At 36.7% G+C, this 13,664-nt stretch overlaps 1 protein-coding gene across 12 annotated transcripts in view; it reads left to right on the forward strand.

Annotated features, from left to right (window-relative positions):
• The window catches only part of ANKRD17 (ankyrin repeat domain 17), a 156,125-nt gene that overhangs the window by 76,441 nt on the left and 66,020 nt on the right, over positions 1–13,664 (forward strand). For 9 of the 12 annotated variants that reach the window (XM_036414190.2, XM_036414167.2, XM_045571820.1 and 6 more), the window contains 8 exons: positions 2,226–2,463; positions 4,077–4,268; positions 4,646–4,755; positions 8,494–8,581; positions 9,704–9,831; positions 10,053–10,196; positions 10,597–10,699; positions 12,099–12,845. In XM_036414190.2, the coding sequence (XP_036270083.1) occupies positions 2,226–2,463; positions 4,077–4,268; positions 4,646–4,755; positions 8,494–8,581; positions 9,704–9,831; positions 10,053–10,196; positions 10,597–10,699; positions 12,099–12,845 (1,750 nt within the window). The remainder of the gene's footprint in view (positions 1–2,225; positions 2,464–4,076; positions 4,269–4,645; positions 4,756–8,493; positions 8,582–9,703; positions 9,832–10,052; positions 10,197–10,596; positions 10,700–12,098; positions 12,846–13,664) is intronic. The other 3 variants (XM_036414197.2, XM_036414198.2, XM_036414204.2) reach the window with 1 other exon arrangement.

Here is a 13,664-nt window from a genome sequence, read left to right on the forward strand (position 1 = left end):
ATATTAGGTAGCCATTTAAGACTTGAGTTATCTTTGTGTGTGTTTTTGCTGTTGTAGTTTTTATTGCCATGCCAGTGTTTGCTTTAGTGAATTATTCTTTTAAACAACAAAAGTTTTCTCCAAAGCTTTTGAAAACCTTTATAACCGTGGTTTTGAACTCTATATCCAGCCTTTTGTTCTCCTCCATCTCTTTCGTTTGAGATCTATTGTATTTCCTTGTCTCTGCATTTTGCTGCTTCCCAGAGTTGATAGGATCACTTTGTGTGTTTGGTGTCCTATATGGCCCAGTGGGTCAGCTCCCCAGTTACCTGAGGTAGACACTGCTGGTGCTCCCCTTTGTGTACTGCGTGTACAGCCTTGTTGTAGTTAAGTCTTGATTGTTGTTGGTATCACTGGGAGGAATTGACCTCCAGGCCAAATGGATTTGAGTATCAGCTGTGTCTACTCCGGGATACCTTCTGTATTGGAGACAGTCTTATAGGATCAGAATTGCAAAATTGCAAAAGCCTCTGTGCTCAGTTTGGATGGGGCAGACTCTCAGGGCTGAGCTGACAGTCTTGGCTTCCCGTCAGCCCTGCTCTTGTGCACGTGCCTCAGACATCTGCCTTCTGCGGCTCCCCTGAGTGTCCACCTGACTATCTAGATTCCCTGTGCAAGAACGTGGGTGCCCCAGAGGCTCTCCCGGAATTGGGTTGGGTCTCTGTAGTCTGGAGCTTCTGACTCCTATGGAGAGGCAGCAGCAACTTCCGCCGTCAGACCTCTCTGCGCACACTTACTCCCTCGCTACTAGACCCTGCCCACTACGGCTCCTGCTCCCCCATCTCCCAGTCTCTGAATCTCCGGGTGCCTTTCTCTACAGTCCAGACTCCACCTGTGTGAGCCTGGGCCCAGGGCTGGGGTTCAGTGCAATCTGGGGCTTCCTTTCCCCTCCCGCCAGCCAGGCACTCGGCCTGCCCTTCCTCTCTGTGCACGAGTGTCTCCCTACCTCAGCACTTTGCAGCTCCCCTGATCTATGAGCCTTTTTCTTTCTTTCTGGCTGTAGATTTCTCACTCTGCCAGCTTTCCTGTGTTTTTAGATTATGTCTGTTCTGTCTTTTAGTTGTTTTGAAATTGTTGTGCGAGGCGGCAACTTAGGTGCTTACCTAGGCTGCCATCTTGGTTTCTCTTCTCCAAAGCTTTTGAGTTCCTTATTTTCTATGATGAAAAATAATACCTTTCTCTGGGGTGTTATGAAGATTAAATAAGATAATATGTGTAAAATATCAATAATATCCTCATGATAAGGAACTTAAAACATGTGCCACTCCCACTAGAGAAACAACCCAAAATAGATTAAGAAATTAAAATGGACTGTTCTATAGATCTAACCAGTAGGCACTGGAAGTGTTATAAGTAGGTGAAAGATATTAGTAGGGGTCAAGCAATGTAGGACTTGACTATGGAGGGAGAAAATTCTGAGCTGGAGGAACACCAAAGTAACTTTAGTAATAAGACATTAAAGTGGTATCATATGACAAACACAGAGGCAAAAATGAGTATGACGTTAAAAAAAAAAGATGAAATGCCTCTGAGGTAATACATAGAAGGTAAAAGTATATCAAAGGAAACAAAAATAATGGAAAGAGGAACCTTGGAGTTGCTAATAGTTAGGAAACCTATGGTAAAGGGGATAGAAGATAATCAGAGAGCACTTCTTTTTTTTCTTAATTTTTTTTGGCATTTGAATGTTGAACAACAAAGAAAGTACCAAATGCATATTGTGTTTTCTTTCCCCTAACACATGCACAATTCTCCCACTCCTAACAGTATTGCATTTTTCTTTACCTAAAGATTGCTTGTTCTTAAGGTTTCTACAAAAAATCAAACTTTCACTTTCTATTCTTTATTCTTTTAGCATTCAAGTTTATACCATGCAGTGTTGATATTATCTTATAGTAGACTCTTGTTTCATGTGCTTACTGGTTTTTTCCCCCTAATGGTTAATAAACTTTGATTGAATGCATCATTTTCCTGCATATTTTATATCCTCAATTTCTGTTTTCAACTCTATATTGAAGAAATATAGATAGGTCTTAATAATACTTGCTTACTCAACTGTTAAGTGTATTTTAATTTTTATTTGAATGGAGATCAGTAAGTTTCATTTGTATAATAAAGAGAAATGTTCATATTTTTAAAGTTTCTTTAATGGTACTGATTTAATTTTTTAATTGCATTGTAATTAGGATGGCCATGTTGAAGTTGCTAGGTTACTTCTTGACAGTGGTGCCCAAGTGAACATGCCTGCAGATTCATTTGAGTCACCATTGACATTGGCTGCATGTGGTGGGCATGTGGAACTTGCGGCCTTACTTATTGAAAGAGGAGCTAGCCTGGAAGAGGTCAATGATGAAGGTTATACACCATTGATGGAAGCAGCTCGTGAAGGACATGAAGAAATGGTGGCATTACTGCTAGGCCAAGGTAACCATTCCAGTTAAGACCCTAAAGCATAAATGTGTAAAATGTAAATTATAATTTTATAAAATTAAATTAATTATTTCATCTTTCTAATAAATTTGAAATGAGGATTGTCACAAAAACAAATGATAAAATATTTGCTTTGAAAATGGCTTTTATACTATGCTCAACAAAATCAAATAGATTTTTTAAATAAACACTTTCAGAGTCATCAGGTGCTGTGTTTTTAAAAACAGAGAACTGGTTCTGGTCAGTGTGGCTCATTTGTTTGGAGCGGTGTCCTATACACCAAAAGGTCTCAGGTTTACTTCCTGGTTAGGGCACATACCCACTTTGCAGGTTCAATCCCTCAATAGGAGACAGCTAATCAGTGTTTCTCCTACACATGGATATTTCTCTCCTCTAAAATCAATAAAAACATGTCCTCAGGTGATTAAAAGAAATAAAAAAACCAAAACCCACAATAGAGAAGTGGAGGTGGGGTCCACTAATGAAAGAAAATTTCAAGCTTAATGTAAGAAAATTTCTCTTGGGGTAGGATATCTGTTAATATTTCATATATCTATTGTTTCATGAAACAGTATGAGAAATCCTGTCATAAAAATTAACTTGATAAAAATGCTAGAATGTGCATATACAAAGGTGTCGAAGAGCCCAATACACATGGAGTTCTCTTGGGAAAAATAAAAGTTACTTTATTGTATTAAGATACCTTAAGTTTAGACTCTACTGTTATGAATCGTAATGTAAATATCTGTGTTTTCCGATGGTCTTAGGCGCCCAGCTAGCAGTTCTCAACCTGTGGGCCGCACAGATATTTACATTACGATTCATTAACAGTAGCAAAATTACAGTTATGAAGTAGCAACGAAAATAATTTTATGGTTGGGGGTTACCATAACGAGGAACTGTAATACAGTTAAAGGGTTGTGGCATTAAAAAGTTGAGAACCACTGGTTTAGAGTAATCTCCCATCTCTATTCATACTTTTAGTCTAATTTTTATATCCATTTTAATAGTAAAGTTTTTTTTGGACAATTTAAGAGGAATGGCACATTATATTAAAATCTTTTTATTGAGAGGTAATATTGACTAGAAATTTAAAAATATGGTTTGAGCAGACTTTTTAGGTTTGAATCACAACTCCATTGCTGTCAATTTTGTTATTTAACCTTTGTCTTAATTTTGTCATCTTCAGAGTTTTTTTGAGGAGGAAAATATATATATATCATATAGTACCTGTTAAGTGTTAGCTGTAGTGATGTGGTAATAGTGATAATGTTAATGATAATGTTGTGACTTTGGACAAGTTAATAAACCTCAATTTTCTTAGGTGTAAAATGGAGCTAATAATATGTATAATGCTTTCAATACTGCACCTGATTTGTACCTTCTGGCTGAATAAAGCTTGCTTCAGCTATGTACAACAAATATCCACCAACAAATATCCACTAGTGGATATGGTTTTTGATAGTTTATTTTTAACTGCTTCTCAGAGTAAGGGAGAGGCACTTTATTATTTAGTAAAGTAACATATATTTACTTCACTTCTGAAGTATAGTTCATTAGGAAATATGTTTTGCTTATCTCTATAATAAGTTAATGACTTTCTTTAGGAGCAAATATCAATGCACAGACAGAAGAAACTCAAGAAACTGCCTTGACTCTGGCTTGCTGTGGAGGCTTTCTGGAAGTGGCAGATTTTCTAATTAAGGCAGGAGCTGATATAGAACTAGGGTGTTCTACCCCCTTAATGGAAGCTGCTCAAGAGGGTCATTTGGAGTTGGTTAAATACTTATTAGCAGCAGGTAGGCATTTTTGCATTTGGGAGGAGTTTTTTACGTGATTTATTTAAGTAAAAATGTTATAATGCAAATAATTTTTATGATCTTATGGTACACTAATGTGTGTGTGAAAAATGATGTGATAATATTTGTGAATATTCTGAATAAATATTACCTTACTGCTGTTTAAGGTATCTGCAACTTAAATTTCAAGCAGTGATTTTTTTTTTTTTTTCGTTTTGCTTGTAAAGATTCTGACAATATTCTCTGTTTTCTAGAAATGAATAAAGATACTTTGTCTAATTAGAGGCAATATGGCTTATCCAGAAGAAATTTCTGTGTCCTCATTTATATCTTATGATTGTTTTATTAAGTCTGTGCATTGTATAATACTGTTACAGGAGCTAATGTGCATGCAACAACAGCAACAGGGGATACAGCACTAACCTATGCCTGTGAAAATGGTCATACTGATGTAGCAGATGTGTTGCTTCAGGCAGGAGCAGATCTGGTAAGCTATGTTACATTTTAAATCCTAATATTTAAAACTAATACAAAAAATTAATTTAGAATTTTATGAATATAGACAAAAGGTATTTCTTTACTTTTGATTTTATGTTAGCTTTTTTACCATAATTATCTCATTTAGATACGTTTTTTTTCTTTCTACACCGTTTGGTGTCTATTAGTATTTCCTTGTTAGCAGGACTATATGATTTACTACCCCTCATTTCCCACACACACAAAAAAGGGAAAACCATGTGTTCGATATATTAGTACAAAATTATGTTCTCTTAGATATTTAGCTATTTCTAGAAGCGTTTCTGATTTTGTATAAAAAAGCAAATATGGTTTAGAGGTAATTCACTGAACTTAGGAAAATTAATTGTTCTTACACTACTCAAAGCATAATTAAATAAAAGAAACTTAAAAGATGTATATCTAATAAACAATATTTTTTCTCAAATAATTTTTAATTATTAAGAAGGATGAAAGCCATAGCTGGTTTGGCTCAGCGGATAGAGCACTAGCCTGTGTCACTGAACGGCCCCAGGTTCGATTCCAGTCAAGGGTACATGCCTGGGATACAGACTGGATTCACAGTAGGGCACATACAGGAGGTAGCCTATCAATGATTCTTTCTCATTGATGCTTCTATCTCTCCCTCTTCCTTCCTCTCTGAAATCAATAAATATATATATATATGTGTGTGTGTGTGTGTATTTGTTTTTTTAATAAGGATTAAATATTGAGTTCATAATTAAGATCATAAAGAGATGTAATAGGGAAATTACAGAGAGTAAACAAGGTCGGAAGAGCTAAAGATGTCATCTGAGATTATATTTGGGGCTGGGTAAATTAAGAAAGATATGGCAATGTGACAAAAGAGATATTCTAGTTGGAAGAAATAGTATAGGATGGGTATAGCTTTGGAGGTAGAGAAGTGTAAAGCAGATGTGCATGGTGAAAGTAACTAGTCTTCAATTTAGCCTATGAGAGGCTAGAAGTGATGCATGAAAAGGTGGTTTTGGTTTCAATTAAAATGAATGCTCTCATATGTTCTTGGGATTGATATTAACAAATAAATGAGTTTCCCTGAAGAATTTCTTAGTTCATCACAAATTCTCGTACAGGCTGAAATGGGTTCCTCCATAATTAGTTTTGCAAACTTCTCCTTGAAAGGAGGGAATTAAATTAGATTATTATTGTTTTCTCTTTCAGCTCTGCATGTGTTGGTAGAACTCTTAGAACACTTGTAATATTATATTTCAATTAGTTGTGTGTATATTACCGTATTTTTCGGACCATAAGACGCACTTTTTTCCCCCCAGAAGTGGGGGGAAAAAGTCCCTGCGTCTTATGGTCCAAATATAGCCTACACATATACTTTTAAAAAAAAGTTTTTTTTACTTGCCCGGCTCTGTGTGGTCTCTGTGTGCTTGCCCGGCTCTAAAATGGTTCTAAATGCTGCTGTTTACTTTACAGGGTTGATTACATGTGTCTATGAGTGTGATGTTGGGTTTTAATGCACATAAAATATTTTAGGACACTATTTGTTTCAGAATCTTTTTTTCTTCATTTCCCTTCTCTAAAAACTGGTGCGTCTTATGGTCCGGAGCGTCTTATGGTCCGAAAAATAAGGTGTTTTCTAATTAGTCTTTGAGCTTCTTCAGTTAGGAACTATATTTTTAATATTTAACACAGGGCTGTAGTGTAATATTGCTTAGTCCATTGCAATTGGAATAACCTAAAATATGGCTTAAGAGAAAACCCAAAAGTTGTTCAACAGATGTGAGTCTTAAAAATCCTATATAATAAAAAGGTAATAGGCAAATAAACTGAATGGTGAAACACCCTGTCACCATGATGTACACTGACCACTAGGGGGCAGATGTTCAACACAGTAGCTGCCTCCTAGTGGTCAGTGCACTCCCACAGGGGGAGTGCCACTCAGCCAGAAGCTGGGCTCAACGGTTGGCAAGCGCAGCTGCAGTCTCCTGCCTTCTTGACAGTTCTAAGGACCCCTCGGGATGTCTGACTGCCGTCAGGAGCAGGCCCAAACTGGCAGTCGGACATTCCCTGAGGGGTACCAGACTGCAAAAGGATGCAGGCCGGAATGAGGCATTCCCCCTGCCTCGCCCCCCAGTGCATGAATGTTGTGCACTGGGCCTCTAGTACATATATAATATACTTTATATTGTCATCATTGGTGTTTCTCACCTCTCCCTTCCTCTCTCTGAAATCAATAAAATCGTATTTAAAAATTAAAAAAAATATGTTATCAAAGGTATTTTTCTCAAACCTGTATATTCTAAGATCTGAAAATATTTCCTGTAGCAGTCTCAATTACACAGCAATCACAAGGATGCAATAGAGTCTCCATCCTTTTGAAATCTGGAAATCTCTAATAATATCTTATAATCAACTAGAGTCCCAGTACATGAAATTCGTACACTGGGATTGGGCCTAAACGGGCAGTTGGATATACCTCTCACAATCCAGGATTGTTAGCTCCCAACTGCTCACCTGCCTGCTTGATTGCCCCTAACTGCTTCTGCCTGCCAGCCTGATCACCCCCTAACCACTCCCCTTCACCCTGATCGATGCCTAACTGCCCTCCCCTGCCGACCTGGTCCCATCCCGTCCCGTCCCCCCCCATCCCCCCCAACTGCCCTCCCTTGCAGGCCTGGTCACCCTTAACTGTCCTTCCCTGTAGGCCTGATTGTGCACAATTGTCCTCCCCTGCTTTGCTAGGTCCCCCTAATTGCCCTCCTTTGCCCCTAACTGCCCTCCCTTGCCAGCCTACGCCTCTGCAAATGCTCTCCCCTGTGTCACCCTTAACTGCCCTCCCCTGCCAGCCTGGTCTCTTCCAACTGCCCTCCCCTGCAGGCCTGATCCCCCCAACTGGCCTCCCCTATAACCCTTGTTCCCCCCATCTACCCTCCCCTGACAGCCTGGTCCTTCCCCAACTACCCTCCCCTGATGGCCTGGTGTCTCCCCCCCCACAAAAAAAAAACTGTCTTCCGCTAAAGGGCTGGTTGCCCCCAGATGCCCTCCTCTATCAGCCTGGTTACCCCTAACTGCCCTCCCTTGCAGGACTGGTCCCTGCTAACTGCCCTCCCCTGCCAGCCATCTTGTGGCAGCCATCTTGTGGCAGCCATCTTGTGGCAGCCATCTTGTGGCAGCCATCTTGTGGCAGCCATCTTGTGTCCATATGGGGGTGGCCATCTTGTATCTTAGAGTGAAGATCAATTGCATATTACCGGTTTATTGTATAGGAAAGATGATTTTAGAATTAAGTTCCCTAGCCTTTTGTTTTTGTATAAGGTAAAGTAGAGATAATGGAAAACCAGAGAGAGATATACTTAACAGAAGTTCATACAGATAGGATAAAAACTTAATGAAACAAAAATCACTTGGAGTGGATGAGATTAATGCTAATAATGATCGTTTCTAGAGAGCTATGTTAGAGTGCCATTCACTGTTCAGGTTTCACAATTCTTTCTGTACAGAAAGAAGGAAAAATTACCCAGATGGATTTAAACGAGGACATCACAATCACTTGAATATATCTCTAGTTCTTAAATTATTTCCATAGGACTTGTTTCTAAATTTAGATTTATTAAATTGAAATATGTATTCCTTAATTTCCTTCAAAGAATGATGTTAAATATATTTAGATTCAGAAGTATCATGAGAAAGAATAATTGTTCACTAGCAAATATCAATTATGTGTTTTTTTAAATAGGAGCATGAATCTGAAGGTGGAAGAACTCCTTTAATGAAAGCTGCAAGAGCCGGTCATGTTTGTACTGTTCAGTTCTTAATTAGTAAAGGTAGGTTTGTGTAAAAATAGTTTTTGTTGTTTTTTAATCAAAGGTGTCTATCCCTGTACTCAGGTATTTAAAGATTGAGGAATAAAGGACATTTTTTTTGGTATGCTGAGATTATGTGAGTGGCTATTTGATAAACATCCTGCAATACATAGGACAGGTCCAAACTATGAATGATCATGCTGAGTATTACCTTTGTCAAGAAACACTTTTATAAAAATTAAAAATTTCTCTATGTAAAACTTTAAGGGTTTAGATAACTTTCTAGTAAAGTCTGTTCTGTTCATGTAATAATATTTCTTGAAATCTGGATTTTTAAATTTATGCCACTGATTAACTTGGTAAAAAAAAAAAAAGAGAGAGAGAGAGAAAGAGTGTATATAGAAAGGCTTTACACAGTTAAAAAGACAGTTTACCAAAATATACTAAAGAAATGCACAGTTTGTAATTGTTTATACATAAAGACAAAAAATCAGAAATATCTTGTGATTAAATTATTTGAACACTTACATACTTGTGATGGATGTCTATACCATAGTTTTTTCAAAAATAGAACTATTTACATATTCAGTATACTCTTTTCTTCTTTGCTTAATTGTAATTAATCCGACTTCAGCTTTTTTCTGGTATTTTATTTCCATTTTCCACATTGCTTAGCACAATGCTCCAAATCCAAGATGAATACTTGTTTTCATTCTCAGATATTCCCATTGGAAAAATTTATTATTACCTTTTATACCATGTTCATTCTCTACACACTTAGCTAGCCCAAGGTTTTTTATCCCCTTTTCTACTGAATAACTTAAAATGTAAATAAAATTTCATTTTTTAATTTTTAAAAATTGATTATGTTAGTAGTATGTTCTTTTATTATCTTCTACTGGCACATACTGAAGTGTTTAGAGGTGAAATCATATCACGTTTGTCTGGGATTTATTTTGGAACATTCAAGATGGCAAAGGAGAAATGACGTATATATGAAATGAGATTGGCCATTTATAATCATTGATGCTGGGTCATGGCTATGTGGGGCTTTATTATACTGTTCTCTTTATGATTTTGAAATTTACCATAATATAAGAAACCACACTCTAATAATGATTTTCTGTTCCTTGTCTTTTTCAGGAGCAAATGTGAATAGAACTACAGCTAATAATGACCATACTGTATTGTCCCTGGCTTGTGCAGGGGGTCATCTGGCTGTGGTTGAACTACTTTTGGCTCATGGGGCAGATCCTACTCATCGTTTAAAAGTATGTAACTCATATGTTTTAAGTAGCACTGAGTTTTTTATTCTTGAATACTAGAAAATATCTACAGGTTGCATTTATAATGGCATTCTTAGTGTATTCATTTACTAAATCTATGATTTTATTGTATGTGGGACTTTTGGCTTTATCTTCCTTAATTAGATCTGTAAATTAACTTGTTTTTAAATAAATGTTTCTTTTCCCTTCCATATCCGCTCTTTTAGGATGGCTCGACTATGTTGATAGAAGCAGCAAAAGGTGGCCATACAAGTGTTGTTTGCTATCTTTTGGACTATCCTAATAACTTGCTTTCAACCCCTCCACCAGATGTCACTCAGTTAACCCCCCCATCCCACGATTTGAATAGGGTAAGACTGAAAACGAAAGCATTTTATATTATATAGTCTTTATTCCCCTATTGCTTAGAGTTTCAGTTTAAACTAGATTATTTTTTGTTTTGATAGGTAGTTCTCTTTGTAGATGTACTTGAAGTGGCTAATGAATAGCTGGTATAATATGCAGATTCTAGGTTGATAGGACTTTTTCTCTCTTGTAGCCAGAATAACCTTTTGAATTTAAAATTCATAAATGTCATGAAAAATAATTTGGTATCAACATATTTTAAGTAAATATGTTATTGTCTGAGAATAAAGCCATATTAAAAATATTTTGAAAAAAATATTTTGAAGTAGTCTTTGTAACTTAAAGCATATTATTTAGTGAAGTGTATAGGAAAAGCAGAAACATAATTACTTTCCTTTGTCTTAGGCTCCTCGTGTACCAGTTCAAGCACTGCCCATGGTTGTCCCCCCTCAGGAGCCTGATAAACCACCTGCCAATGTTGCCACTACACTTCCCATCAGGAATAAAGGTCAGTTATACTTCTAAAGACTCTCAACATGTTGTTGAGGTAAAAATGATAAGATTGCAAAAGCCTAGCCATTTAAAATTATTTTTGCACAAAATTGCACTTTATTGGCATAATAAAAAAAAATTTTACCAATGAAAAAAGCTGATTGCGAGAGAAGATTAATTAATAGCATTCACTTGTGCTAGAATTACAAGTATTAGGAAGAGGGATTCAGATGTTCATCTTTGATGCAATTCTAATTATCCATGATTTCCTCTAATAACTGGTCATTTCTATCCATGTCAAAATGTTAGGCTGGTTATTAGTTGATTAATGTTTTTTTGTAAAATTAAATTTCTGTAGTGATTGAAGCATGAAATTGAAAAATTAGATTAAAATTTATTTTATAATAACTGCTATATATTTCATATCTGGAATATCTTTTCTCAACCAATAACTCAAAGTTACTTCAGATATGCTTGTTTGTTTCCCTAGAATTCTGGAGGTCCATATTTGACTTGTGGATGTTACACCATGTATGTTCATAAGTTATGTCCCAAAACCTTACAGCTACTAGTTTTAATCAGTTTTTCTTTTTGAAGAGTTTTATCTGAAGAACCAATGTGGTTTTAATTTTTGGTTACCTATATTATTTTGCCAACAAGTATCCTAAGTATTTTCACCAGCTCTTTCCAATCACTATTACCAATACTGATTGCTGTACCTGTAGCCAGGTCTGTTTTTTCATCTGGCTATCAGAAGATACAGTGGATGGTGTAGTCCAACATCTTTTCTTCCAGAGAAACTGAATCCCAATTCTCTACTGGCCAGGTAGCTGTGGGAATATGTGAATTTATGTCTTGATTTTATCAGTCTTGAAGATGGTAGGCCCCAACAAAGACATACTTCAGTTGGATTTTAATTTCCTGGCACCTCTCAGTGGTTTGGGTACTCTTTGTGTGTATGTGTGTGTGTAAGGCACAACTATTAAATGTGGAAAAACCTTGACTTAGAGGTCTAAATTTTCCCTACATCTTAATAGTTTAGCATTATTTTTTTTATTCTTCTGATAAATTTTTACATCATTATGACCAGATTACACATAGCCTTATATTTTATTTTAATTACACCCCTTAGATATCATAAACCTGCATTCCTTTATTGTCTAATTTTAGCCATGTGATATTTTAAAAATTCTGAAATTAATTTTTCAAAGATGACTCTAGCACATAAAATACATACATTTTATGTTTATGATAAAGAAGGTGAATTTGTTTTTAACTCCTTAACACAGTGTATTTTCACCTTCTATGGCTATGATAACTTGGTGCATAACTGTTGGCACTAAACCTCCCAACAGTAACTCTGTAATGAGGATGCCATTCATGTGCACTTCTGAGGGGGTTTCTTTTTTACACAGCTGCTTCTAAACAAAAGTCCAGCAGCCATTTGCCAGCAAACAGCCAGGATGTACAGGGTTACATCACCAATCAGTCTCCAGAGAGCATTGTAGAAGAGGCTCAGGGAAAGTTAACAGAACTGGAACAGAGGATAAAAGAAGCCATAGAAAAGAATGCACAGCTGCAGTCCTTGGAACTGGCTCATGCTGATCAACTTACCAAGGAGAAGATAGAGGAGCTGAACAAAACAAGGGAGGAACAAATTCAGAAGAAACAAAAGATTTTGGAGGAACTACAGAAAGTAGAACGAGAGTTACAACTGAAAACTCAGCAGCAGCTAAAAAAGCAGTATCTAGAGGTTAAAGCTCAAAGAATTCAACTTCAGCAGCAGCAACAACAATCTTGCCAACATCTGGAATTACTAACTCCTCTTGGAGAACAGCTTTCTGAAGGAGACTATGCACGATTACAGCAAGTGGATCCTGTTTTGCTTCAAGATGATCCCCAGCAGACTGCTGCTCAGATGGGTTTTGCACCAATCCAGCCTCTGGCCATGCCTCAAGCTTTGCCTCTGGCGGCAGGTCCATTGCCTCCAGGGTCCATCGCAAATCTTACCGAACTGCAAGGAGTAATAGTTGGACAGCCAGTACTGGGCCAAGCACAGTTGGCAGGGCTGGGGCAAGGAATTCTGACAGAATCACAGCAAGGGTTAATGGTAGCCAGCCCTGCTCAGACCCTCAATGACACGCTGGATGACATCATGGCAGGTGGGTTTATATTGTTATGAGCAGGTATCAAAATATGATTTGCTTAAGGCGAGTAAGAATGTGCCACAATTTTTTGCCATTGCCCAACTTGAGAACTATTTTTGGACTTTTGACCCATGTATATTGTTAAAGTTTTCAAATGGATACAGGTCAAATTAAAGATTAGTTCGTTCAATACAAGTGACTGAAACTCTGGCTTAGCTGAGTAGGATGGGAATCTAGGTTTTTCAGGAGTGGGGTTGAAGTTTGATCTCTGGTTTTTGTTTTTGTTTTTTCTCTTTAAGTTCAGAATACCAAAATTGAATTTTATATTTTTTGCTTCTGTATTCACACCAATAAACTGGGAAATTAATAGAAGTTGAAGTGCAAAACTTAGTAGGATATCAGGAAGGTTATTTGTAAACAGAAATACTTAATATCCTAATGGATCAGACTTCAAACCTGATGGATATTAAAAAAAAGAAAATTAAAACACCTTTACAACAATAATAACGTACCAAACCAAATAGGGTTTGATTATACTGTTTGTCAGTGATTTTATCCCCTGTGAATGTTAATGTGTAGTCTCTTTCTCATTGTATTATGGGAAGGTATGGTCGGGTTCCCTCACAGTATCATAAATCTCTTTATATGTGTAATCAGAGAAGAAGAAAAAAAGAAAGAAAATGTGTAGTTAGAGAAATTTTATTTTATTCTAATTAGTTTCGTTGGAAAAAAATACTTTAGAAGGTTGTTTTAATGGTTTCCGTTTTTGGTACCTACTTTTTCATAAATTCTTTGACAAACTAGTGCAATGAAATTTTACAGGATTATAAACCA

Source organism: Pipistrellus kuhlii, unplaced genomic scaffold (assembly GCF_014108245.1).
Source record: "Pipistrellus kuhlii isolate mPipKuh1 unplaced genomic scaffold, mPipKuh1.p scaffold_m20_p_1, whole genome shotgun sequence".
NCBI classification, from domain to species: Eukaryota; Metazoa; Chordata; class Mammalia; order Chiroptera; family Vespertilionidae; genus Pipistrellus; species Pipistrellus kuhlii.